This window comes from Diabrotica virgifera, chromosome 6, assembly GCF_917563875.1.
Source record: "Diabrotica virgifera virgifera chromosome 6, PGI_DIABVI_V3a".
Taxonomy (NCBI): Eukaryota; Metazoa; Arthropoda; class Insecta; order Coleoptera; family Chrysomelidae; genus Diabrotica; species Diabrotica virgifera.
The window spans coordinates 34,254,733-34,280,678 of NC_065448.1; the positions used below are offsets into that span (position 1 = coordinate 34,254,733).

Here is a 25,946-nt window from a genome sequence, read left to right on the forward strand (position 1 = left end):
TGCATGGCCTATTTTTGGTAAAGCCAAATTTTTGATGTCATAATTACACACGATTTTCTTCAAATTAGTTAGAACACGCCATATGTTCTCGTAGCTTGGCGTGTCCGTATAAGACTTTCTGGTCACCATATACAGCAAAGATCGAGGACCATCTTCCAATCGCAGTACTCTTCCAATTTTAGGCTGCTGATTTCTTAACTCGTCCAGGCGGGCGAACTTTCTATTGAATACGTACGATATTCCTTTAGTCATCTCGAGGTCTTGGGCAACACAGTGGGCCAGAGAGACGTTTTCTGGAACACCAAACAGATCTTGCTGAACTTCTGTGGTCACGCCGAATCTAGCACTCTTTCTCGCTGCGTAATTTGACATAAATTGATTAAAACTTGGCTGTGCGACATCTTTCATCTCCTGTTGGAGGACTCGTGCTTCTTCTGTTTCATTTGAGCCAGCATATGGTGCAAGACGATTTATGTGAATAACTTTTGGTTTACCGTTTGGCAACTTCTTAATTCTATATATTACGTCATTTATTTTCTTCTTAACTTCATATGGACCTTCCCATTGTCTTTGCAGTTTAGGACATAAGCCTCGACGACGTTGCGGATTATAAAGCCAGACAAGATCACCTACTTCGAAGCTTTCATTCTTGCATCGAGAATCATATTGATCTTTCATTCTGTCACTGGCTATCTGGATGTGTTGTCGGGCAAGTTCATGAATGTTGTTCATTCGTAATTTCAGGCGGTCAACGTAGTCTTCGCCTGCAACATGTTCCTCGGAAGGTCCGCAGCCAAACTCTAGGTCGCAGGGCAACCGAACTTCACGACCCAACATCAGGCAGGTTGGTGTTTGACCTGTAGTTTCATTTACGGCCGAGCGGTAGGCCATCAGGAATAAATGAATGTGTTGGTCCCAATCTCGCTGATGTTCAGATACAACTTTGGACAAGTGTTTACCCATCGTTCGGTTCATCCTCTCGACCATCCCATCTGATTGAGGATGCAGGGGTGTTGTTCTGGTCTTATTGGCACCAATCAATTTACAAACGTTTTGGAAAAGAGCTGACTCAAAGTTTCGCCCTTGGTCGGAGTGGATCTCCAAGGGAACACCAAATCGGCTAAAGAATTCTTTAACAAGTACCTCTGCAACGGTAGCAGCTTCTTGATTTGGTAATGCATAGGCCTCAGTCCATTTTGTAAAATAATCCATGGCTACCAGGATGTATTTATTTCCAGCATCGGTTTCTGGAAATGGACCTGCAATGTCGATAGCTACTCTTTCCATAGGACTTCCAACGTTGTACTGTCTCATGGGTGCTCTCTTTTTACCAACCGGACCATTACCGGATGCACACGGTTCACATTTTCGGCACCATCTTCTTACATCATCTTTACAGTTCACCCAATAGAACCGTTCTCGAACCTTTTGCAGAGTCTTCGTAATACCAAAGTGTCCACCTGATGTACCGTCATGCAACTGACGCAATACTTCTGACACTTTACTTTTAGGTACAATTAACTGAAGCTTAGATTCTGTACCATCATCGTTCTCAAAGGTTCTGTACAGAAGATCATCTTTTAGTACCAGGCAATTCCATTGGCTCCAGTAGGCCTTGACTTCTGGACTACATGCACTAATGTTCTGCCAACTAGGTCTCTCACCTTGCCGCATCCAATCCAATACTCTTTTTATACATGGATCATCTTCTTGGGCGTCTTGTAACTGTTGGGGCTGCCATTGCTCATTAATTACGGTGGTTCGTCTCACGGGGCAAAATCGTTCCTCTAATTTGGCACAGTGATTACAATTCGCACTGCATGGTCGTCTCGAAAGGGCATCAGCATTTGAGTGAACTCTTCCGGCCCTGTGTTCTATCTCGTAATCATATTCTTGTAATCGTTCTAACCATCTTGCCATCTGGCCCTCTGGATTACGGAATTGTATGAGCCATTTTAGAGCAGCGTGATCGGTGCGAAGAAGGAACTTTCTGCCATACAAGTATTTATGGAAATGTTCGCAAGCCTTCACTACACCCAGCAGTTCTCTTCTGGTAACGCAATAGTTTCTTTCCGGTTTCGACAGGACTTTGCTGAAATAAGCGATGACTTTTTCCTGTCCGTCCTGGATTTGGGAGAGAACAGCTCCTATAGCACTGTTGCTAGCATCGGTATCCAAAACAAATTTTCCTGCCTGTCCCGGGTAGCTTAATATCGGTGCACTGATCAGAGCCATTTGTAGTTGTTCGAAAGCTTTTTGGCACTCTTCACTCCATGTATATTCTTTGCCCTCCTCCGTCAACTTTGTTAGGGGCTTGGAGATATTGGCAAATCCTTTGACAAATCGTCGGTAATATGTACATAGGCCAAGGAAACTTCTAATTTCATGTTTATCTTTTGGTACTGGCCAATCTTTAATTGCTTCAATCTTTTCAGGATCAGCTGTTACACCATTACTCGATACAATATGTCCCAAATACTTAACTTCTCGTCGAAACATGTGACATTTCTTCGGACTTAACTTCAAGTTCGCTGCCCTCAATCGTTGAAAGACTTCTATTAGATTCTTGGCATGTTCATCAAAGGACCTTCCAACCACAATTACATCATCCAAGTAAACCAGGCATGTTTTCCACGTTAGACCTCTTAAAACTGCCTCCATTAATCTTTCAAATGTGGCAGGGGCATTACATAAACCAAACGGCATAGCCGCAAACTGCCAAAGCCCTGATCCTATCGAAAATGCGGTTTTCTCCCGATCGGCTGGCTCCATGTCTACTTGCCAATATCCACTTTTTAAATCGAGTGTGGAAAACCAACGAGAACCGGAGAGAGTATCCAATGTATCGTCTATTCTGGGCAAAGGATAACTATCTTTTTTTGTTACCGCATTGAGCTGGCGGTAGTCGATACAAAAACGCGTTGAACCATCTTTCTTCTTTACCAGAACTACTGGTGATGTCCATGGACTGTTCGATGGTTCAATTACCCCTTGTTTGTCCATATCCTTGATAATCTCTTCGGCTTCATCTCTTTTCGCAAATGGAAGTCGTCTAGGCCGTTGTCTGATTGGCTGAGCGTCTCCGGTATTTATTTTATGCGTTACTATGCTTGTTTTGCCCTTATCCTTCTTATCAATAGCAAAAACATCTTGATACTCTATCAGCATAGACCTTACTTTTTCCGTTCGTTCATAGTCAAGATCTTGGCATCTTTCAATGATCATCTCGACAAGGTCTTTTGGATACTTTGACTTTGATGATTTCTCATTGGTATTCATAGAGCAAATTGAAGCCACGGGAACACACTGTCCGATCAAAGCTCCTCTACTTAACTTAATAGCAGTTTCCCTTAAATTCATAACTCTTACAGGGATGACATCTCGAACTTTTACCAAAGTTTTCGCCGTTAGGAACTCGACATTTTCTACATCTTCGACCATCCTTAAACTTCCCTCTCGGCAGTGTCCATCAAGCATGGTCATCAGAATTTTCTCACTATTACCGGGTATGGTTACGTCGCATGTAGTTAGTAAGCGGATGACATCTTCTTTGTCGTCGTGAAAGGGCAACTCTTCACCGTTGATCCTGAGAACTCCATTTTGAACATCCAATATTGCCCCCACTTTTCGTAGTACGTCCATCCCCAATATGAACTCGTCGGAGATCTCGGCAATTAATACTTGATGTTCAACTGTGGTCTGGCCAATGGATACTGACATATTAGCCTCGCCATATGTATTAATTAGCTCACCCGTCGCTGTTCTAAGCTTTACTGTTGCAGGTGATAATTTATTATGGTCTCGTACTACATCTGGACGTGCGATAGTTCTCGTTGCACCTGTATCCACCAAAAATGATCTACATCTATTACTGATACGACCTTCGATGTATAAGTTGTGGATTCCACCGGAGGACGTAAGGTTGACAGTTACTATGGGGGCTCTAGTTCTCGAGGTCGGCAGTTGCCCCTTGGTGTCGACCCGCTCTAGTTTTCCGACGGCTGTACGATCTTCTTACAATTACGACGAATGTGGCCTACGTCTCCACAATTCCAACATCTAGGCTCGCGTCTCTTTGGCATCTGATTACTTAATACTCTCCGTATCATTTCCTCCAGACGTTCATCGTTGTGTTCGTCACTTTCTTCAATGGTTCTTACTCTATGGCCTCGTGAAGTTTGACTAGCCGTTTCGTGTTCCAATGCAATAGCAAGTGCTTCATCTAAAACTTTCGGTCTTGCTAGTCGTAAAGCTTTCTGTAGTTCATTATCTTTCAGCCCATTGACGAAGGTATCTACTGCAATTTCTTCTAAAACGCTGTCTGGCACCTCTGGATAAGCCAACCGCACCACACGAGCCACATCTGCTTCAAATTCTTGCAGATTCTCACTTGCTCGTTGACTTCTACTTCGCAGTTGTGCTTTGTATACTTGTTGTAGATGGGCATCTCCATAGCGTTTTTCTAGACGAGTGAACAAGGTCTGGTAACAATTTTCTTGACCCTTGGGAATTGACCTTAATATATCTGCAGCATCACCTCGTAAAGCAGCAGTCAAGGAAACAGCCTTTTCTTGTTCGGTCCAATGATTGGCGGTCGCAATAGCTTCAAACTGTCTAAGATATATGGACCAAGAGGACTTTCCATCAAATGGTGGTAATTTGAATCTCATATTATGCGACGTTTCGTCTCTCGGTAGTTCATCTTTCACTAAAGGATCTAACGTTGCTGCATTAACTGATGGTTGTACTTTTGTATCGGTTATCCTGCTCTCTAGCTGTTTGATCTTTTCTTCTACGGTCTCTACACTTTTCTGCATCTTATCGAATGTTCTAGAAACTTCTTCAAATTTCTCATTGTTCTGTTTACAAACTTCTTCTAGTTTTTCGTTGTTTTGCCTACAGACCTCTTTAATTATTTGAGAAGTCTCATCGAATCTTTTAGCAACATTTTCGAATTTATCGTCGCTTTTTCTACAAGTTTCATCGATCGTTTCAGAAACAGTTTTTAATTTCGATAAGATTACTTGTTCTGCTGACTGGAAGTGGAACGTCTTTGGGTCTTCTCCGTTCTTCGTGAGGACATCCTCGAGTCGTGCTTGTAGGAGTATCTTGAGCCCACTGCTGTCCAGATCCCGTTCCTCGAGCTGTTCACGGAGCTGTTTTACTGTAAGTTCTTGTAGCAACATCTTTGGTCGGCACACACGTACTTTCCAAAATGTCTTTTAACAGTCTTTCCGAATACCGAACAATCAACGCACTTTAACTATTCCCGACGAATAAAGTCCAAAAGTATTTTAAAGTCTCTCTGTAATTCACTTATTTATATCGCACTAAGTTAACCGAACACCGACACCAACTGTAGCGTGATTAGTGTAATTACTTCTAATTACAATAAAACTAGCGGTTCGTAATTTATATACGACTTTATTTATATAAGTTACAGACGAATTTATCTTATACACTAAACTTATTCACAAAATATGCCCGTATTTATACCCAGTTGTTATTCTGGAACAATCGACTCCCATCTCGAGCTATCGGCTTGTTCCGCCTACGTGACGTACCTTCCAGAATTCTCCGGCGAGGCCTAGCACATCCGATTACGTCATTCTCGAGGTGTTTACTGTTATACGGGGATCGGCCAAGATTTCTCTTCCGCTACATTATAGTACTTATACGGTTTACCCCGTGGGTTTGATCTACCTACCTCTAATCGAAGGATTTCGTATATCCTGGAAAAGATTACGGTGTAATTTGCATTATAATAAAGATTATATTTTATTGTAATGTTTATTAGTACCTACTGGAGCCTTTCATTATTGTGATCAAAGCCTTCTGAGAAAAGATTATGGTGATTAGCAGCAACAAAATCCTTCTTTACAAAGTTAATAATACGCATAAATAAGAAGAATCATTATTGTAATTTTACAAGTTAATATCTTTATCATCGCAGCTTATACTTACACCGCATCCCTCGGTAGACCGCAAGTTATAGTAGAAATCCGACTGTAGACCGCATACTATAGTAGCACCAATACTTTTTAGTTACTCTTACTTTTATTACTAAAAGTTTTGTTTATTTTTAAGTTACTTGTTTCTTCTTTGTTCTTCAACACAAGAAACGAACAAAGAAAGAACTTTCATAAAAAAGAACTTTTTGATACATATGTCAACAAAGATAAAATGTTAATATTTTGCCTGTCACAGAAAAAATCATTTTTGCCACAGAGTAAAACAAGATATTTGAACTATATTATTTATCTATGGGCAAACTGCATTAAATGCAATGGCCCACCCCGAACGGACAAACGATACGAGTGGCCTGTGACGTCAGACCACAGGTCTCGCTTTTGAAGTTGTTTAAAACGGAAATTTTAGGCGCGGAACTTTGATTAGATGTTGTACGTACACTATTCATTGTTAGGACGTAATATTTTGAATATAACATTTTAAAACATAAATTAACAATTTTATGCAAAAAAAAAATTTAGTGCAAGTTCCCTATGTGTTTGTATTCATTATGTGTATTTTATACAAACATTATACATATTACTACCGTTTTATTAAAATTACATTTTGTTTTCAGACATCAATTAGCATATATTTGTCCACTGCTTTACCAAATATTTTCCACCTATTTCTATTTTGAGCCTCTTGGCTCATTCTGTCATTTATCTATTATTCGTCTAATATTCATATTCATACTCCTTTAATAAAGCCCTTGGTCGTCCATGTAAGGATAATTGTCGTCCTGATCTTTTTCTTTTGCCTTTATGCGTTTTCTTAAAACGCATAAAGGCAAAGGCAAAACGATAATTAAAGAATCTTTGAAACGACTCTGTAAATTTGATTACATTAAGTATACTTTCAGTTTTTTAGAAGCTGCGTCTGATCAATTATACCAACTTCAGCCATTTATTCGCTTAGTTCGAGATGTTTTATACAACACGATACAAGGAGAAAATGACAAAAATTCTTCATCTAAAAATAGCATTCTGCCGCTGTTGACTTTTTCTCTGCAGCCTAATTAGAAGCGATAGTCTAACAACCCATTATTGCCAAAATATCCATCCCAGCAGCATCAGCGTCTCTCGCACCATGTCCTCTAAAATTGGTTCAATGGCGATGGCGGCCCAAGTGCATGCTCTCTCGCAATATCTAATCACTTAGGAAAGTCGTTAGGAAGAAAATGGCGCTGGAAGTTTAAATATTATCGAGATGACGGTAATTTGTTTGATTCTTTCGGTAAATGAGAAGGTATCTCGTAGACACCATAGTCTTCATTAAGGATTTGGTCTTTTATCTGACGAGATTGGTCAACTTGGAGTGAGTAGTGAAGATGGTTTTGATGCTTAGAGGGTTAAGAGTTCTACTGATCTTGTCAGTGACACCTTTTATTAAAGGTAGAAAGATTTTGGGTTGGTCTGGCGACACGGTTTCTTTTTTGGATGGAATGGAGTTTAGGTGTTTTTGAATGCTTCTATTGATTTGGGTTTTATGTAGTCTTTTTGTAAGAGTGTTTGCCGTATTGAATTGGTTTCGGATGATCTGTGATTGTCGTCGCTAAGTCTTATAGAACGCGAAACAAGAGCGTTGACAACTGAATTGCATTTGGTAGGGTGATGATGTGACTGTGCATTAAGATAATGGTTTGTATGGCAGGGTTTTCGGTATACGGAATAGGAAAAACTGTGAGGGGGTGTTTGTGAACTAGAACATCAAGGAATGGCAAAGACTCTTCAGATTCAACTTCCATTGTGAATTCAATACTGAGATGTATTCCATTCAGGTAGGAGAGGAAGAGATCTAACGTGTCTCTACCATGGGGCCAAATGACAAAAGTGTCATCAACGTACCATAACTAGCAGGTTTCTTTCGAATCAACAACCTTCTGCTGTTGTAGTTAACTTCTCAGACAATCACATATCCGATTCAGCTACCAAAGCTCTGCTAAAAGGCTTCAATTTTTCTGTGACTCATCTTTCCATCACAACTAAGAAAATTATTATAGATGTCCAATACAGATGTAATTTCCTATTTAGAGTAGGAAAGAAGCGTTTCCCGATAGTACTATATTTCCATCGACTTATAGTCGGCTAATTTATTGCTTTTGAGTATGTAAACAACAATTCAAACTCAACCACTGTTTGGTTTTGCGGTTATTAGCACAAGTGTTCCAAGAGTCACTGAAGATGGACTGATAAGTCCGAAAACGTTTGTTCTGAAAAACTATTGTAATCCATCTGGATTTTTAATTAATTTTTTAATTAAATACTTATACCAATTATTACAACAGACGGTTTTTATTTCGATGGCAATTCGATTTTATTTAGTTCGAGATCCTGTGTTTTGTACAACACGATACAAAGAGAAAATGACAAAAATTCTTCATCTAAAAATAGCATTCTGCCGCTGTTGACTTTTTCTCTGCAGCCTAATTAGAAGCGACAGTCTAACAACCCATTATTGCCAAAATATCCATCCCAGCAGCATCAGCGTCTCTCGCACCATGTCCTCTAAAATTGGTTCAATGGCGATGGCGGCCCAAGTGCATGCTCTCTCGCAATATCTAATCACTTAGGAAAGTCGTTAGGAAGAAAATGGCGCTGGAAGTTTAAATATTATCGAGATGACGGTAATTTGTTTGGACATTCTTTCGGTAAATGAGAAGTTCGTCAGTTATACCCGAAGTAACTTTAAAACCCGAAGTAATTTAGCGACGGGAAAACACTAATGGGACTTTTTTAGTTGATGTTTTTGATTTGCTCAAGTAATTTTGCCATTAACAAATTAACTGAAGAAACAATGTCTAAAAGATCAGTTAAACAAGAAACGGGATATTTAAAATAAAAGAAATAACGGGAAATAAATTTAGAGTTGACTTATAATTAATTCTTAACAAAAACAAATAAAAGGACACGCACACATCTTGCGCATGGAAATTATAATGTAACTGAAATGAAATAAAATTTACATAAATATATTGATCTCGAAATTACAACCATTTCATATCATTGCGCTAACTCTGAATTTTCATTAATAACGGCGTAAACTGTAATTAAAGTTTATCGAAATCGCATTTTTGACGTCCATAAAATTGTCATCTATAATACTATTAGTTAAAGAGCCTACCCAGCATGAGATATGCCGATTCGAGGAAGTACAACTGACCAAATTCTTCTTCTTCAGCCTGTTTGCACCCACTCGGGGACAAAGGCCCCCCATGAGTTTTTTATTCTTCTCTGTTTTGTGCTACTTTGTTCCAGTTTCTCCCTTTGTCGTCTAGCCATCGTTTTTGTGAACTTCCTTTACTACTACTGTGCTCGCGTGGTCTCCAATGTACAATGTTTCTCGTCAACCTTTCGTTGGTTTGCCGTGCCAAGTATTCTACTCAGCTCCATTTCATCAAATTATTTTACTTTATTATCTATAATAATAAGCCTCTGCCTAAATCTCTCAGAAAGATTTATGGAGTACCGAATTACAAAATCTTTTTTCTTTTTTTGACACACGTACATTCCCATTTGATTTTAGATTTATTTATATCAATTTACGCAGCTATTTTTTAAAATCCAGAGTTGGCGCAAATTATTGAAATTTGCGCCACTAATTTGCGCTGTCACTAAACATAAAGAAAACGAAATTCATGGTTATATCAAAGAAAAATATCAGAAACATCAATCTACACGTAAATAATACGACGATAGAACGAGTTCAGAATTATAACTATTTAGGGACAAACATTAGGTATACAAACGATTATACCAAAGAAATCCGAATTAAAATAGAAAAGGCTAGACGTGCATTCACTAATACGAAACAAATATTATGTAGTAGAGACCTCAGCCTAAATCTTAGAAAGCGAGTACTAAAATGTTATGTATTTTCTGTTCTTTTGTATGGTGTGGAGACATGGACTCTCAATAAACAATGCCTCAATAGATTGGAAGCATTTGAGATGTGGACGTATCGAAGAATGCTGAGAGTCTCCTGGACAGACAGAATAACCAATGAGGAAGTACCAGGCGCGGATACAGAGGGGTCAATGGGTCCATGGACCCCCCTATTGTTTTAGTCTATAAGTGTTTTTTATTATTTATTATTTTTTTCTGTTAACTCTAAATTTTAAGCCATCAGTACAACAATAAAATACACGACAACCGCTTCCAAAGAATTAAAAGGATCCATAAAATCTAATAAAACACCCTTTTCTGAAAAATAATCTGCAGGCGCATTTGTTTGGGTACCGGTGGAACCATAAACAACGGAAATATTTTTCTCAATTCAAAAAATAACAAAAATAATATTTTAAAATGCAAATACATTACACTGGGTATAAACCTTATCTCATGAAAAGTCACGTTTCAAATTTGCGAAACAATAAAGATATAAACATTTGTATTTTACTAGATAATCCATGCGTACATACCCATTGATGCTAGAAAGGTTAATCTTTATGGTAAAGAACGACCAGTGAGACTAATAGTATTTTATCCTTAGAGTAAGTGTGAGTCGTATGGCTAAATATTTGTTACTTGAGGTAATCTGCCCCGCCCCCCCTATTATGAATTTCTAGATCCGCGCCTGGGAAGTACTAAGGAGAATACAGAACAGCAGGGAGATACTGGATTCCATCAAAATAAGAAAACTAATACTTGGGTCGTATCGTATAACACGTGGTGACAGATATAAACTCCTAAAATTAATTATGCTGGGAAAGATTCAAGGAAGGCGCAGCATAGGTAGGAGAAAAATGTCCTGGCTGAGAAATCTCAGAGAATGGTTTGGATGCAGCTCAACTGAACTCTTTCGGGCTGTAGTGTCAAAAGTGAGCATAGCAATGATGATTGCCAACCTTCGTCGCGGAGATGGCACGTAAAGAAGAACATTGAAATTTCGAGACGAATCTATTCATGTAAATTTTATTTCATGGAATTGCAAAACCAAACAAAAGTTTTACGGCATGCGCTGTAACGGTGTTGGCGGACAGTAACAGGAATTTTCCAAAGAGACTGTACAGCTATTGAAAAATATTCTTTTTTAGCCTTTAATTGAGGAAAATTTCGAAATTCAAACATTTAAACTATATTATTATAAAAATGGTCTTATAGTAACGAATAAATTAGGTCTGGATCCCGCGTATTAAAAAAAGTTTATTAATAGCAAGCTGAAAATTTGTGAATAGCTTAAGGGTGTCTAGTCGGACAAACTTTGATGTACGGGAACACTGGAACAGGGAAAGTTTTAGTTGTGGAACAGGTTAAAAATTTGGAACGTCAGACCACGAAAACGTCCCATGTATTTTGTCGGACAGAACTTTCAATTGATTTGTTACCCTTTCATTAAACTCTCATGCAAAAATCAGACTGCTATTTGTCACCTGTCATATTTCCTGTCATTTGACATGTTCTACCTGTTCCACTCATTAAAATGCCCAGTTGGTGACAAATAGCAGTCTGATTTTTGCAGGACAGTTTAATGAAAGGGTAACAAATTAATTGGAAGTTCTGTCCGACAAAATACATGGGACGTTTTCGTAGTCTGACATTCTACAAGTAAAACTTCCCCTGTTCCAGTGTTCCCATATATCAAAGTTTCTCCGACTGGACACCCTTAAGCTATTAAAAAATTTTCAGCTTGCTATTAATCAATTTTTTTTTCATACGCGGGATCCAGACCTAAATGTAAAATGTTAATCCAACATCCGACCGTTCTTTTGCTTGTAAAAAGTCAAGAAGTAACTAAAATTTCTAAAGTTGCAGAAGATTTCGTTTCAACATGTTTATTAAGTGTCCTGTCGAAACGTCACTGGAAGACAAAGATCGATTGCATGGGTTGCGACATCGCTACAATACACCGAGCGATTTAGCATAGTAAATGGAGTAGCGTTCTAGGAATTTTTTGTTAATAAATGTAAATAGCAAGTTGCTGGTAATACGGATTTTCTTAGTTGAGTGTTATTAAAATCGATAAATATTCTGCTATTAAAAAATTCGATTAATTAAATCAGTAAAAACAATGTCCAGCAATATTTTTTTCTACAAATACAGTAACGTATAGCTGGAAAGACTCTTCTAGACTTCTAGACATGTAAACAAGTAAAAACATAAGAAATACATGTGGGGTAGATGATATTAATGGTGCTAAACAGGAAAAAAAGTAGAAGGAACATGTTAGCAGAATGGAAGAAAGAGGATTTTAACCCTAGAATACGGGACCGTTTTTGCCAAACGTAAAAACGGGACTATCGTAAATTTTACTACTCCATAGAAAAAAGCCTATATTTTTTACTTTGAATTTTTTATTCAGTGTATAGAAAACACTTAAGGTTCTTAGAATAAAAATAAAAGCATTAAATTATGAAACAAACATAATTTGGGTATTTTTAGGAACATAGGGTACAAATATCTCCTCGGTGTTCTCCGCAAATTGGCTTCTTGCACTCCTTGCAATAGTTGGTGGTCATGCGCCTTTTTTTGCCTGGACAGTAGAAACAAGTCTTCCTCATATTTTTCTGGGTCATATTCGCATCATCTCCTTTAGTTATGTTGATAATTTCAGCTATGTCTTGCAGTGGCGGCTCGTGATTTTTACAATAGGGGAGGCTATACCTAACTGTAAAATATCTAGACAAATTTGCACTAGCAAAAAATGCGCCAAAAAATGTAATTTAAGGCCCCATTTTTGACCATTTTTTATTTACATTTCATAATATCATCCTAATTCATAATTTCATGATATCATATCATTTTAAAAATAGTTAGTCTAATTGTAAAAGTTTAATACCAAAGTTTGTGTCGTTTATTTGTTAACAATTCCATCTATTTGTAAATAGATACCTCGCATATCAAAATAAATACAGATTTGAAGTTTTGCAGTCCATACATAATGAAGCTTCAAATTTTTTAAGATACTCAACTGAATTTTTTAATTCTAAACGCGGCCTACTGCGAATTCAAAAACACCATAAATTACCGATATTTTGCTTTGAGTTAGATATATGTATATCGGAAAAAGTTTTTTGAGCAAGTTGTTCCAAATATTATTATAACCCCACATACCAAATTTCATAACAAAATTCGCACTTTTAGATTTTTCATTATTTTTAGTCAGGACCCTAAAATTCGTTGTCCTGAGACGCACGCAACCACGCAACCGAGCCGAGAAGCTATTCTGCCTCCCTTGGTATATCCCCGGGCAGCGTGTGATGGCACCGTAGATGCCACTGTTAGGAGACCGGGTCTCCTTAAAGGCCTGCTGCGCTGCACGGAGCATTAGCAACGGAGACTGCTGGGCTTCTCGGCTCCGTGCTCCGTTCATGCATCTCGAGATAACCCAGGGTCCTGCCTACAATAATATGTAATAAAACTGAGACGCGATCATGCGTTCTAATGCTAATGCTCCGTACGTATGGATAATTAGTGATAATATGGAATTTACACGTTGTATAATAGTGAGAGTGCTTGTTATTTTGGCGATTCATGATAAACAAAACAGCGTAGAGTGTGTAAAAAATTTATGGGGAGGCTGAGCCTCCCTTGCCTCCTCTGACGAGCCGCCACTGATGTCTTGTCGAATATTTCGACGTAAACTTGCGGGGTTCTATCTGTTTATCGCCACGACTATGACTTCTATCGGAGCCATAGGATTCAGTTTCCAAATTGTCCTCTTCCCAGTCACTATCACTATCTTCAAACGGATCTGGATCACTCTCTTCCCCGTTCATAATACGTGCCGCTTCCTTCTCCAGTTGTTTTGCGGACAAAAACTTTGTATTTGACATTCTAATATGAAAAGCTCAAATATTAAATAGTATATTATGTAATGAGAATGAAAAAACAATTTATCTTAAGTTTTTGTTACTAAAACATTTAAAATCAAAATACAGACAACAATAGCCAGCTGATTTATTATATGACATAAACACGGGACTTTCGTAAAATTTACGAACCAAGCGACGAAAAATGGTCTTAGAATTGGAAATTTTAACAACCGTCTACTACATTATCAAGCTCAATACTAATGTGGAAGGTACTCAATTGGGGAAATCGTTAAAATAAACGAGAGTGGACAAAAATGCCCAATGTATTATGAGCGTCGTAAAATTTACGAATGACCCGTATTCTAGGATTAATACAGGCCCATCTACCTAAAAATAGAAAAAAAAAAGGTGGCATGAAATCAAGAAATTCATACGACCTACAGAAAGCCTACTTACGATTGAGTCCTGCTGAACCCTAGGATCAAAAATGGCCAACTCCATTTTTGCAACAGTGGAGATAAACACGTATATGTGACGAACACAATAGACTGGCATGTCGTGATACATTATTATTTTCATACTAACATATTATAGTTTGTGTATCAATTAATAATAATGTATCAGGAAACACCAGTCTATTGTGTTTGTCACATATACGTGTTTATTTCCACTGTTTTAAAAATGGAGTTGACCATTTTTGATCCCAGGGTACAGCTATGGCAACCAATGAAAAGTACGAATATTATTATAGAATCAACTATTCTAATGGGATATAAGCCACAATTAACTAAAAAATGATTTTATTAACGTTTCAACGTCCAAATCGGATGCCGTTGTCAAAATACAAAATATTAATAAATTAAACAAAAATGTTGTTGCTTAGTAAAAAATCCTTCTAATAATTTAATTTAATCTGACTCATTTATATCGGCCATTCAGACATATATTATACATTTTAAAGTAGAAGACTTTAAAATGATATTGCCAATATTTATGAGTTGCGTTCCTGGGACGACTTTACTGAAAGATCATAGATATAAATTGCCGATATAAATGAGTCAGATTAAATTAAATTATTAGAAGAATTTTTTACTGAGCAACAAATTTTTTTTTCAATTTATTAATATTTTGTATTTTGACAACAACATCCGATTTGGACGTCGTAACGTTAATAAAATCATTTTTTTTTAGTTAATTGTGGCTTATTTCCCATTAGAATAGTTGATTACAAAAATGCCACAAGGAAATAGCTTCAGAACAACATTATTATAGAATTAATAAAAGTCGTCAAAGTACTATACAGTGAGCGCCACCGTACTAGATACATGGGTAGGTACCTAATTTGTTAATTGTTCTGTCATGTCAAAAGTTGCTCTTGTAAATTATGCAAGGAATGTGAGCCGATACTGCAAAACTTTGGTCTGTTGCATTATCTTCATCAATCTTCTGAATACATGGAAAAGACTCAAACATTTTGTTTTGCAGAGAGGTTGACCACAAACAAAGTTTTGCGTGAGAGGGTTTTACTTTATCTTTAGCTGTTAAAATATTCTCTTCTCTTCCTTGAAGGTTCTTGTTCAAGTTGTTAAGGTGGCTAAAAAGATCTGCCAAGATGCTAATTTCAAGAGCCAATAGGGTCAGAAAAACGATAAGCATATTTTGATTTTGCATCTTGTAAGAACATTAACAATTCAGCTCTCAGTCCCAGAACTCTTGCCAATACTTTTCTTTTGGTAGCGACCTGACCTCTATGTGATAAAGGAGATTTTGATGGAGCGAGCTCATACTTTGCAGTACTTGCTACAGTAGTGTTTGCAGGATCTGCTTTGCAAAATAAGATTTCTTTCATGACACTACCATCTGCTTCAAAGAGCACAAATACTACACACAGTGCACAGTCGGAAATATTTGTAGATTCGTCAAACTGAAAAGCAAAATGTTGGCTGTTCTTTAATTGTTGGCTCTCGTTAATAAAAGATAAATGTAGCAAAATAGGAAAAAATTATTACCTAACGTATGTAGTTTTTAACTAATTTATTTCTTTGGCTTTCTATGACACCAGGGGTCTCCAGAATATGTCAACCTGTAAAGGGGTCGCGAAATCAAAAAGATTGAAAAACACTGCTCTATGCAGTGGTGAGGTATGTCCACTGAAAGAAAGAACATTAGCAACGCTGACAACAAAGGAAGTGGATTTTTGGAAAAGAGTAGCAGGAAGATCTAGAAGAGAAAGGATTAACAACGAGGACATTAGAGAAGGAATGGGAATCAAACGAACAATTACAGATGACCTATCAACAAAACAACTTATCTAATTTAGATATACACAAAGAATGGATGAACAACAAATACCTTATTCTTCTTCTTCTTCTTCTTCTTCTTCTTCTTCTTCTTCTTCTTCTTCTTCTTCTTCTTCTTCTTCTTCTTTCATTGCCATCAAGACTTCCCCGGACGATGAGGTCCAGCATTCTCGCCATCGTGTTGGTGGTCTACCCTGTGGTCTTTTACCTACTGGGTTATTCGATTTTGCGCTTTTAACGAGTCTGCTGTCCTCCATTATCTTTATATGTTTGTTCCAATATCTTCGTCTCTGTCTGAGTCACCTTCTTATGTCCTGTATTCCACAGTTTTGTCTGATGTCTTCACTTCTTATTCTGGCACATAAAGTTTTGCCTTATATACTTCTTATTGTTCTCATTTCAACCATTCTCATCATTTGTAACGTTCTATTTGTGTCTGGTCTTGTTTCTGCCGCAAATAAATTATTGTTGTTTTATATATTTTGACTTTGCTTCCAGTATTTAGATATTGAAAGTTCGTTCTTCCATACAATTTCTTTCAGGCATCCCGAGATTCTAGCTGCTTTTATTGTTTGTTCTCTGACCTCTTGTTATTTCCGAACCAAGATATTTAAAGTGATTCACCTGTTCCACAGTTTTGGAGTCAATTTCCAATTTACATCTTATCGGTTCTTTGGAAATTAGGCACTTAGTCTTCTCGGTGTTGGTGGGCATATTTAGTGCTTTAGCTTTAGTATTAAATGCATGCAGTAGCCTTTGGAGATTGTCTTCAGAATCAAGGACAGCATCGTCAGCGAATATCTGGAAATGAGAATGGAAGGAAATACGATAATGACAACTAGAAGGTAGGAGAACGAGGTAGACCTAGAACAAATTGGTGAGAAGAAATAGACACAGAGGCGAGAGAAAAAAACAGACGAGGACCTATGGAACAACCAGTAGTGGTAATTGGAAGTCTGGCGAACAACGTTATGAACCGACATTAGTAGTAGTAAGTAAGGAGAACGCTAAGTATCACCCGGAATAAATCGCCAATGGGAAGGAGAAATATAGACCGACCCCGAAAAATGTGGAGGGTCAATCTAAACATTGATTCAGGTCATCATCATCATCAATGGCGCTACAACTCTTCCTGCGTCTTTGCCGCGTTTACTATTGCCTTCCATGTTTGTCGGCCCTGTGCCACTAATTCCCATTGTCGTACTCCCATTTTATCTAGATCTTCTTTGACTGCATCTTTCCACTTTTTCTAGGCCGCCCTACAGACCTTCCATCTGGCCTTTCCCAGAACACATTGTTTATAAGGCGATTGTTGTTACTGCGTATCACATGCCCTGCCCATCTGAGTCTATTAGCCTTTATATATCTGACTAGATTTTCTTTTCCGAATAGAGACTCTACTCGTTATTGTATCTGCACCTCCATTCGTTTGTCACGCTGTCTCTGCAAGGGCCATATATCATTCGAAGGATTTTACGTTCCCACACCAGCAATTTATTTACTTCTCTTTTTGTTAGCGTCCATGTTTCGCTTCCATACGCGACTGCTGACTCTTATATATCTGGATTTTTGCACCTCGTAAAAGAAGTTTTGACTTCATTAGATGTTTCATTGCAAGATCTGTTTCCTGCCATTATTCGCGTTTCAAATTCTCGCTCTAGTTTGTTGTCATTTGTGATTGTTGCTCCTAATAGATATTTAAATTCTTTAACCACTTCGAAGTTATGATCGTTTATAGTAATATTTTGCCTTATTCGCCGTCGTTCTTGTTTTGAGACGACCATGTATTTTGTGTTGTCTTCATTTACTTTTAGACCGATGTTTAATGCAGCTTCTTCAAATCTCGAGAAAATATCCTTAATTTCTAATGTTGATTGTGCTACTGCATCAACGTCATTGGCAAAGGCGAGTATAATTTTTGCTCCCCGATGTCTGGTTTGATTTGGTGATTGATTTAGGTGAATAAAGTTTAATATTTGCCTATAAATAAAGAAGGAATAGGGAGAAAATTCAGTCGATATCGTGAACATATATTTACCTTGTCCCCTTGTATCTATAATCTGCAAGATTTTCTCATTTATTGTTGCAACAATTTTAGCGAAGTATTTTGAGGTAATTATTTACATATTTATGTAAAAATTTTACCGCAAACTTATTTATCTAGTGACATAAATGTGTAAGTATCGTATATATAAGATATTTACCTTCCACTAGAACATTTTACCGGCTGTTAATACGCTCAAATATGTGGATGTAAGTATTACATGTTAGTAATATCTTTCGGCATTAAAGAACTGATATTGCTTATGTATAGTTGTTCTACTATCCCTGTGCCATCCAAGATGGCTGGTCGCTGGTCGTCTATAGACAACCGGTTCTACGCATTTGCAGATTATAATATTGGCAAGTAAGAGCGAAATAGAGAAAGAGCAGGAGACATAGTTGAAAAGAAGAAGAAAGAGAGATGTGCAGGTTGATAGTGTCCCCTTTTAGCAATTTAAATGTGTATGTGAAATGCAAAAGCGATTCGATGGCCATCGGAGTTCGATCGAGTCGCATTCTATGCCGCAATTTCCATATTTTTACATGTCGGCTTTAATACTGAGAATCACAGAATTAACTCCGAAAAAAATACCCATACAATCATTAACTACCATATTTTGCCCATTCCGGGAATCCTAACTATTTTTATTTTTATTTTGAGCGCAATGGCGTAGCATACGAGGACTGTTCCGTATGTATACACTGCCCGTCAGAGAAAATGGGCCACCCATAAAATTTAAGAAATTTTTTATCTTTTTATTTTTCTCTTATTTTGTATCAAATTAAATCCCTTGTGTATTGATTTAATTGGGAACTTACACATTTTGTTTAAAAATGAGATTTCCAAAATGTCACGCTTCAAAAACTCGTAATAACTTAGAAGTACAAATTTAAAATCTTCGGCGAGTTAAAATAGTTCTAACGACCCGTGACGTCACATAGTTTAACTTTATGGTTATATTTATATTTATGGTTATATTTAGGCATATTCTTCTTTTTCTTCTTTAGTTTATTGGCCTCCACCTACTTGGGTATTTGGCCAGCTCATCGTCGCAGAATAAGGGAAAAATTTATAATCTAATGGCATTTTTATCGTATGTTATTGTAATAATATATCCCAGTTTGTTGAGATTGGAGTTTAATACAGTTTTTGAAGGAAAGGAAAGAAGGTTTCCTATGGAAAATAAAAGAAAACACTATAAGTGTGGTTTAGTGCTATTTAGTAAAAGTACAAGTTTTCTATGTTTTTAAAATAGTTCAAACGATCAAACGTATTTTCTACTGACGTTTATAATGCCTAATTTAAAATTATATACAATTTTGTTTACTTTGTTACGACATGATTAGCTGATTGTTGTTTCAGTAGACATTTTTATTAGTTTTTATAATATCCAAGGGAACTTCTTTATTATAAAAAAGATGAATTACAGAAAGTCTGATCTTATCTCTCTTCAGGTCTTTACAGGGAGATATGAGCTAATAAGGCATATGTCGAGCATCCCCTACCCTTACCTACCCTTACTCATCTTTATCTAATCTGCTGGCTTCATGGGTATCACTTTCCTAGATATTACGCAACTCTGCAATCTATCTTACAGCTTCGTTCCTATATATTTTAAATTAATGATATATTTATTTTAATCTATATGGTTTCAAAAGTTCCTGAGGTTTTTTCAGAATTTATGCATAAAATATATAATTAAGTATTTAATCACTATAAAAATATCGATATGAATTGTCTTTTTTGTTACAGGTTCATGAATTATGTGACAATTTCTGCCACAGGTATATAAGTTGTCTAAAGGGTAAAATGCCCATAGACTTGGTGATAGATGAAAGGGACGGTGGCAAACCCCCCGAGCTAACGGGCTCCACCAACGGAGACGGTGGCACCAGGAGCAACGCCGATTCGACGTCGCATACAGATGGCGCCAGCACTCCAGATGTCGTAAGTATTACATTCCAACGTTATTTTGCACTTTCTATCTATTCCTATTAGTTCCTTGTTTAAAGTAAAATAATTGCTAAAGAAATGGACATTCTGAATTACCGGTTTCATAACGTAATTTCAAAAAATTTCAGTTTGATTATTTACAAAATTGGTACAAAATCTTCGTGTAATACCAAATTATACAGTTTTTCTCCTACCATATATAATAGCTTTATATAAAGTACCTTTTACTATTGGAGCACAGACTACCAAGAATTGCTCTAGAAGGAAAACCAGCAGGCAAGTGTCCACCGGGGAGACCACCAAAAAGATGGAGAGATAGCTGGCATCAAGAAATACTTCAACGTCGGAATTAACAGATCGACAGATCTACAACAAGTATAAGAAGAAGAAGACCTTTTACTATTATAATTTAGTAAACCGACAATGACCTCTAGACTCTAGAAGATAGAACCAAAGTGTTATAGAAGCCGCCTTGCTATTGGTGCCTAGAGGAAACAGTTTTTTGACAATCAGTTTGAGTTTACTCAATCCTTAAAAAGTATGGATCGAACATCCTTTTTAGTTTCTCATTCCTAATGCTTAGTGTAATGAACAATAACGAGAATATCACAAAGAATCTGCCAGCACTTTTTTTTTCTGTATGTTTTGTGTTTGCTCTAAAAATAACGATAAAAATTTGCAGCTATCTGTATGTGTATATATTGATGTGATCTTTATTATTGATATGAGATAATATTTTTATATGTCATTTAATTTAATCAATGCATTAATAATAATCTAATTAATTTACCAGATCACATATCAATATGTTTTCAATCTCAGGGCTTTTTATAAAATTAATTACTTACTTACGTGGCTTCTAAGTATTTCTCAATGGTTCCTAATCGGGATAGGAAAGAAAAGAGTAAAATAATAACACATATGGGTTACAATTGTAATCAAAATATTGTTTATTTTATTTAAATGGCAATCACTGCTTAATATTTGCTATATCTTATTATTCTTAAACATAACATTTACACATGGGAATCTTATTTCCTTTTGGTTTCCAATTGACAGTTTTTATTAACATTTAACTATTATGATTTATTAGCAACAATTCTATTTAAGTTTGATGAAGCTTTTCTGATATTATTGATTATGTTTCTTCAATTTTAAATGTGGTATTTAATACGAAAAACCCATACATTCATGTCCAAACAAATGAGACTGACCTTTTTCTGGTGAACTGAGAATGTCTTCACACAAGACCCGTTTCCTGCTATCCTTGGCTGCAATCAAAACCTCGTCCTGGCTTCCAGTAATGTTCTCCTTTGAAACTAGCTCGTGTAGCTCTCGTTTCCTGCTTCTGTCGTGATGCTGTGTTCTACCTTTTTCGAAACTGCAATCAGCTACCGGGAACTCTTGGCTCAAGGAGGTTCTTTTACTCTCAACCTGGCCTACCTCTCGTTCCACGATAGATACTCCACACTCACGGAACTACACCGGCTTTCTCACTCTCCGTACACTACCGTCTACTACTGGACTTCACTTCTCGATAGCTCAAAACATTCTCTCTCTATTTGTCATTCATTCCCCTACTTTCTAAATATCCCTTCCAGATTCGCAAATCAAACTTCCACCACCAACTCTCATTCGCAGTATTCCTCAAAACCAATTTTTAATCTTTCTAAATATGCTTAATGGATTTCAAAAGAAAAATAGTTAATTCCCATTCTAAAATTACTTTCTACTAATTACAAAATTTAATGATCTATTATCTACTTCCACTAAGTCTTATTTAGCATCGGCTAATGATCGAACCTTCCGCGAACAACGATAATGACCTATTATCGATTTCACTTGAGTCTTATTTAGCATAGGCTAATGATCGAACCTTCCGCGAACAACGACAATGGTACGCGCCATTCACTTTGTTCATTCTAAGCGCATTGTCCCGAGTTTCGTTTAATCACTTCTTAAAATTAAATATAACAATTTGTTGTATACAGGTTGTTCTAAATTTATATGCCCGTGGTTGAGAAAATTGAAAATATTTTATATTAAATTGAATTTTGTCTATAATTATCAAATTTTAATTTTCATATCAAATAGAAATATAACAATATGTACTCTATTTTTTCTCTGGTCATATAGTGAATACACCAGGGCAATAGAGGAAAAATACAATGGTTTCACAAAGTATTATATTAACTCGGTAGATATATACATAGATATATCTAATGATAAACGAACTGGCTAGGTCAAGATTACTAAGTTAACAATTCTACTGACCCGAATAAATTACATGTCGACTTATAACAAATTCCGTAGTTCATTGTCTTTTTTGTACCTTATATTTATATAACAACCATGTATCAATACAACCGTGTCTTTTGCAATGCTATGGGGTCTTAACGCTTGTCTTTATTTAACGTTACTCGGCGTGTGTTTATTTGTTTGTGAATGCCAAATCCAGATGAATACTGACATCTCAATTCAAACAATTCAATATAATTCCAGAATAATAATTAATCTCAACACAAAGGGAAAGGGAAGCACTATTTGCGATGATGCTAGAGCATTACAAAATTCCAGGGAATATAATAAAAGCGTGTTCGTATGTTTCCATAAATTTCCAAAAAGCGTTTGACTGAGTCAAACACTGTAAACTTATACGCACACTAAGGAACATAAACCTAAATCCTATGGATATTATTCTAACCAAAAATCTATACTACAATAATACAGTGGCACTAAGGGTAGGAAACAGTGAGACAAAACAGATAGGAATTCAAGGATTCAGCAGGGACTTAGAAAGGGAAAGAACTGAAGGTGTAATAATTAGAGGGAATATGATTAATAACATAAGATTTGCCGACGATACCGCAATTATGGCAGAAAGTCTTTTTAGAAAGAATCAACAATGAAAGCAAAAGAATGGGACTGACAATGAATATAAATAAAATCAAGTATATTAGCCAGGGAGGTAGTGTCAAATTTGACCGGAGCATTTTAGCATGGCTGCTTTCTTTTAATTTAGTTAGGTGTTCCAAAGCTTATTAACAAATGATGTGTCAGCTGGCCCAAAACCGGGGATTTTAGACAAGAAAAGGTAAAATATGAAACTTGATGGAAAAACGCTGCAACTTATGTCACATATTTATCTACCTTAATTACAACTATTAATAGCCTTGCTGACTTCACTCCTAGCTTTCAATCAGGCAATCCGGGTTCAAATCCTGGCGTTGATTTTTTTTTTATTTTTAAAATTGACATTTTATTTTAAAAAATATATATTTTTATAATATGTACCAAGTTTTTATTATTTATATGAGACAATATAAACAAATCTGTTGATATGAAATATGAAATGGAACTATGCATTAGATCATAAATATTATGATTGATCTTAATAAGCAAAGTTGTTGTAAGTGAACCCCTGAAGCTTCCTGAGTTAGTACGACCAATTTAAGTGAAAAAGGGGGTTGCCCTCCCCACCCCCTCCCGACATTTTTTTTTATTTTTTTGGACAAACTGTTTTTTCCTAATGTTATATGATGTAGACGTAGAACCAAAAGATACATACAACCCTAATTTTTCACTTTTCTATCACCAACCCCCATTTTTAATAGCAATCTAAATATTTCCCTGTTCTCTATAATATATAAAATTGGATGTTTGAGGAGCGATCAATCAAAACGCAATAAATCCTGTTTTTTAGGATTTGAGTTAAATTAATACTAAATAGCTTTGTCATGAAAAAAAATTTACTTATTAAGATCAATCATAATATGATCAAATACATAGTTTGCGATTCTATAAAAGACATACAGAGTTTTTTGATATTGTCTCGTATAAATAATACAAACGTGGTATTATAAAAATAATTATTTTTCAAAATAAAATGTCAATTTTAAAAACAAAAAAAAATTCAACTCCAGGATTTGAACCCGGATTGCCTGAGTGAAAGCTAGGAGCGAAGTGAGCACGGCTATGAATAGTAGTTGTAAGTCAGGTAGATAAATATTTGACATAAGTTGTAACGTTTTTCCATCAAGTTTCATATTTTACCCTTTCTTGTCTAAAATCCCCGGTTTTGGGCCAGCTGACACATCATTTGTTAATAAGATTTGGAACACCTAACTAAATAAAAAGAAAGCAGCCATGCTAAAATGCTCCGGTTAAATTTGACACTACCTCCCTGGCTATATGTTGATCTCCAAAAAAACCCTACCAACACCGTACAACTGACCTGGAAGGTAAACAGCTAGAGAGGTTCGACAAGTATAAATACCTATAGAGCGTTTCAGATTAAGAACGGAACGTTGTGTAGATAGGGCTACGTATTTCTTATAGACGATAGAAGTGCGCCGATGCCACGCCGTCTGATTAGAATGAATCGTATGTAGGCAGTTTAGTAGCAACACGTGCCTGGGAGTTTTGGCATCACTGATCTCCATAAGCCAGATGAGGTAAAAGTCAGATCGGAAATAGCCCAAAAAGGATTTTTAAAATACAACTCAATGTTCACAAATAAGACATTAGATTTGACTCCCCTTCGAGGGGGATTTTAGTGACAAGTGAGACAAGTCCGGGGGTAGTAGTGGCAGCTTTTTTGGGCTCCCAAAAATTGACATTTTCAGCAAAATTCAGCTTCGTCGTATGATTTTTATATATTCAATGGCATTTTCCTCCCTGATGACTGGAGTAGAATAAAAAATCTGCCATTTATTTAAAATTTGACCCTTCTGGCAATTCAAAACATAGATTCACTTAGCTAAACCATGATTTTTATATTTTGTATATGTTAATCGTCCATTTAGTTGGAAAATATATCCTGATAAGAGCTTAGAGCTTTTGTTGGTGTCCTTTCCGCGTTGTCAGCTTTGAAATGATTTAGGCCACGGGGATCAAAGACGCACGAGTATTTAGTAGATTTGTAGTAAGCCGAATTACTTATTGTGATATAAATGAGACCACATCCATAAATCTCTTTGTAGATTCCAAGAAGGTCGCATCCATCCGACAAGGTGACAAGCGAAAGAATGGCTGAAACAAATCACTGACATTTTCTGTGAAGCGCTTAGAACGGCATGATGCGCGTTTGTTTCTCCGCTGCTATATCAACCGAGCCACGCCATCGTTGATCGTTGCCCTTGCACTATAAATACCCCGTTAATTATACACACACACCGTAGACGACAAATGTTTGGAAGAGACGCTATTGGCATTTTCCAAGTGCTTATAGACCAGGAAAAATGTCATTCGGTTCTTAACAATTTTCATCATTCCGGCAACCGCTCTTTACTGAGTAGGATAACAATTTCAAAAATAAGAAAAAGTGTGTCACCCAAAATTCTGCGAACGCAAGGAATTTTGGTAAATAATGATCGCCATATACAGGGTGTTTCATTAATAATTGTCCATATAGTAACTGGAGAAATCTTAGCACAAAATACGAAGATTTAACCTAAAACACTTAAATAAAATGTGGTTCCTTACTGAGTTACAGGGTTTTTTATCTAAAAATTTAAAAAATATTTTTGCTCAGCATTTTAAAACTATTCGACATATCCTTTCCATACTTGGCAGGAAGTAAAGCTACTGTACAAACTACTAAATTATGTTAAACAAACGTTTCTGGCTATTACCAGAGGCGTATAACGGGGGAAAGTGAATGGTTGACCCTTTCCAAATTCTTCGCCACTGTCGAAATTGCTATTTTAGTTCCATTTTTGGATTCTCCAATACTTTCTATGAAAATAATATATTCTTCATTCGTAACGATAAAGTCATTAGTTTTCGAGATCTTTGAAGTTAAAAATGAAACGACATGGTTATTTTAATCAGTGTATTGTGTTGCTTCATTTTTAATTTCAAATATCTCGAAAACTAATCATTTCAT

General features: G+C 36.5%; 1 protein-coding gene across 4 annotated transcripts in view; it reads left to right on the forward strand.

The window, feature by feature from the left end:
* Window positions 1–25,946, forward strand: part of LOC114325306 (homeobox protein homothorax) — a 675,897-nt gene that overhangs the window by 411,411 nt on the left and 238,540 nt on the right. For all 4 annotated transcript variants that reach the window (XM_050653960.1, XM_028273338.2, XM_050653961.1 and 1 more), the window contains one exon: window positions 19,859–20,053. In XM_050653960.1, coding sequence (XP_050509917.1) covers window positions 19,859–20,053 — 195 coding nt within the window. The remainder of the gene's footprint in view (window positions 1–19,858; window positions 20,054–25,946) is intronic.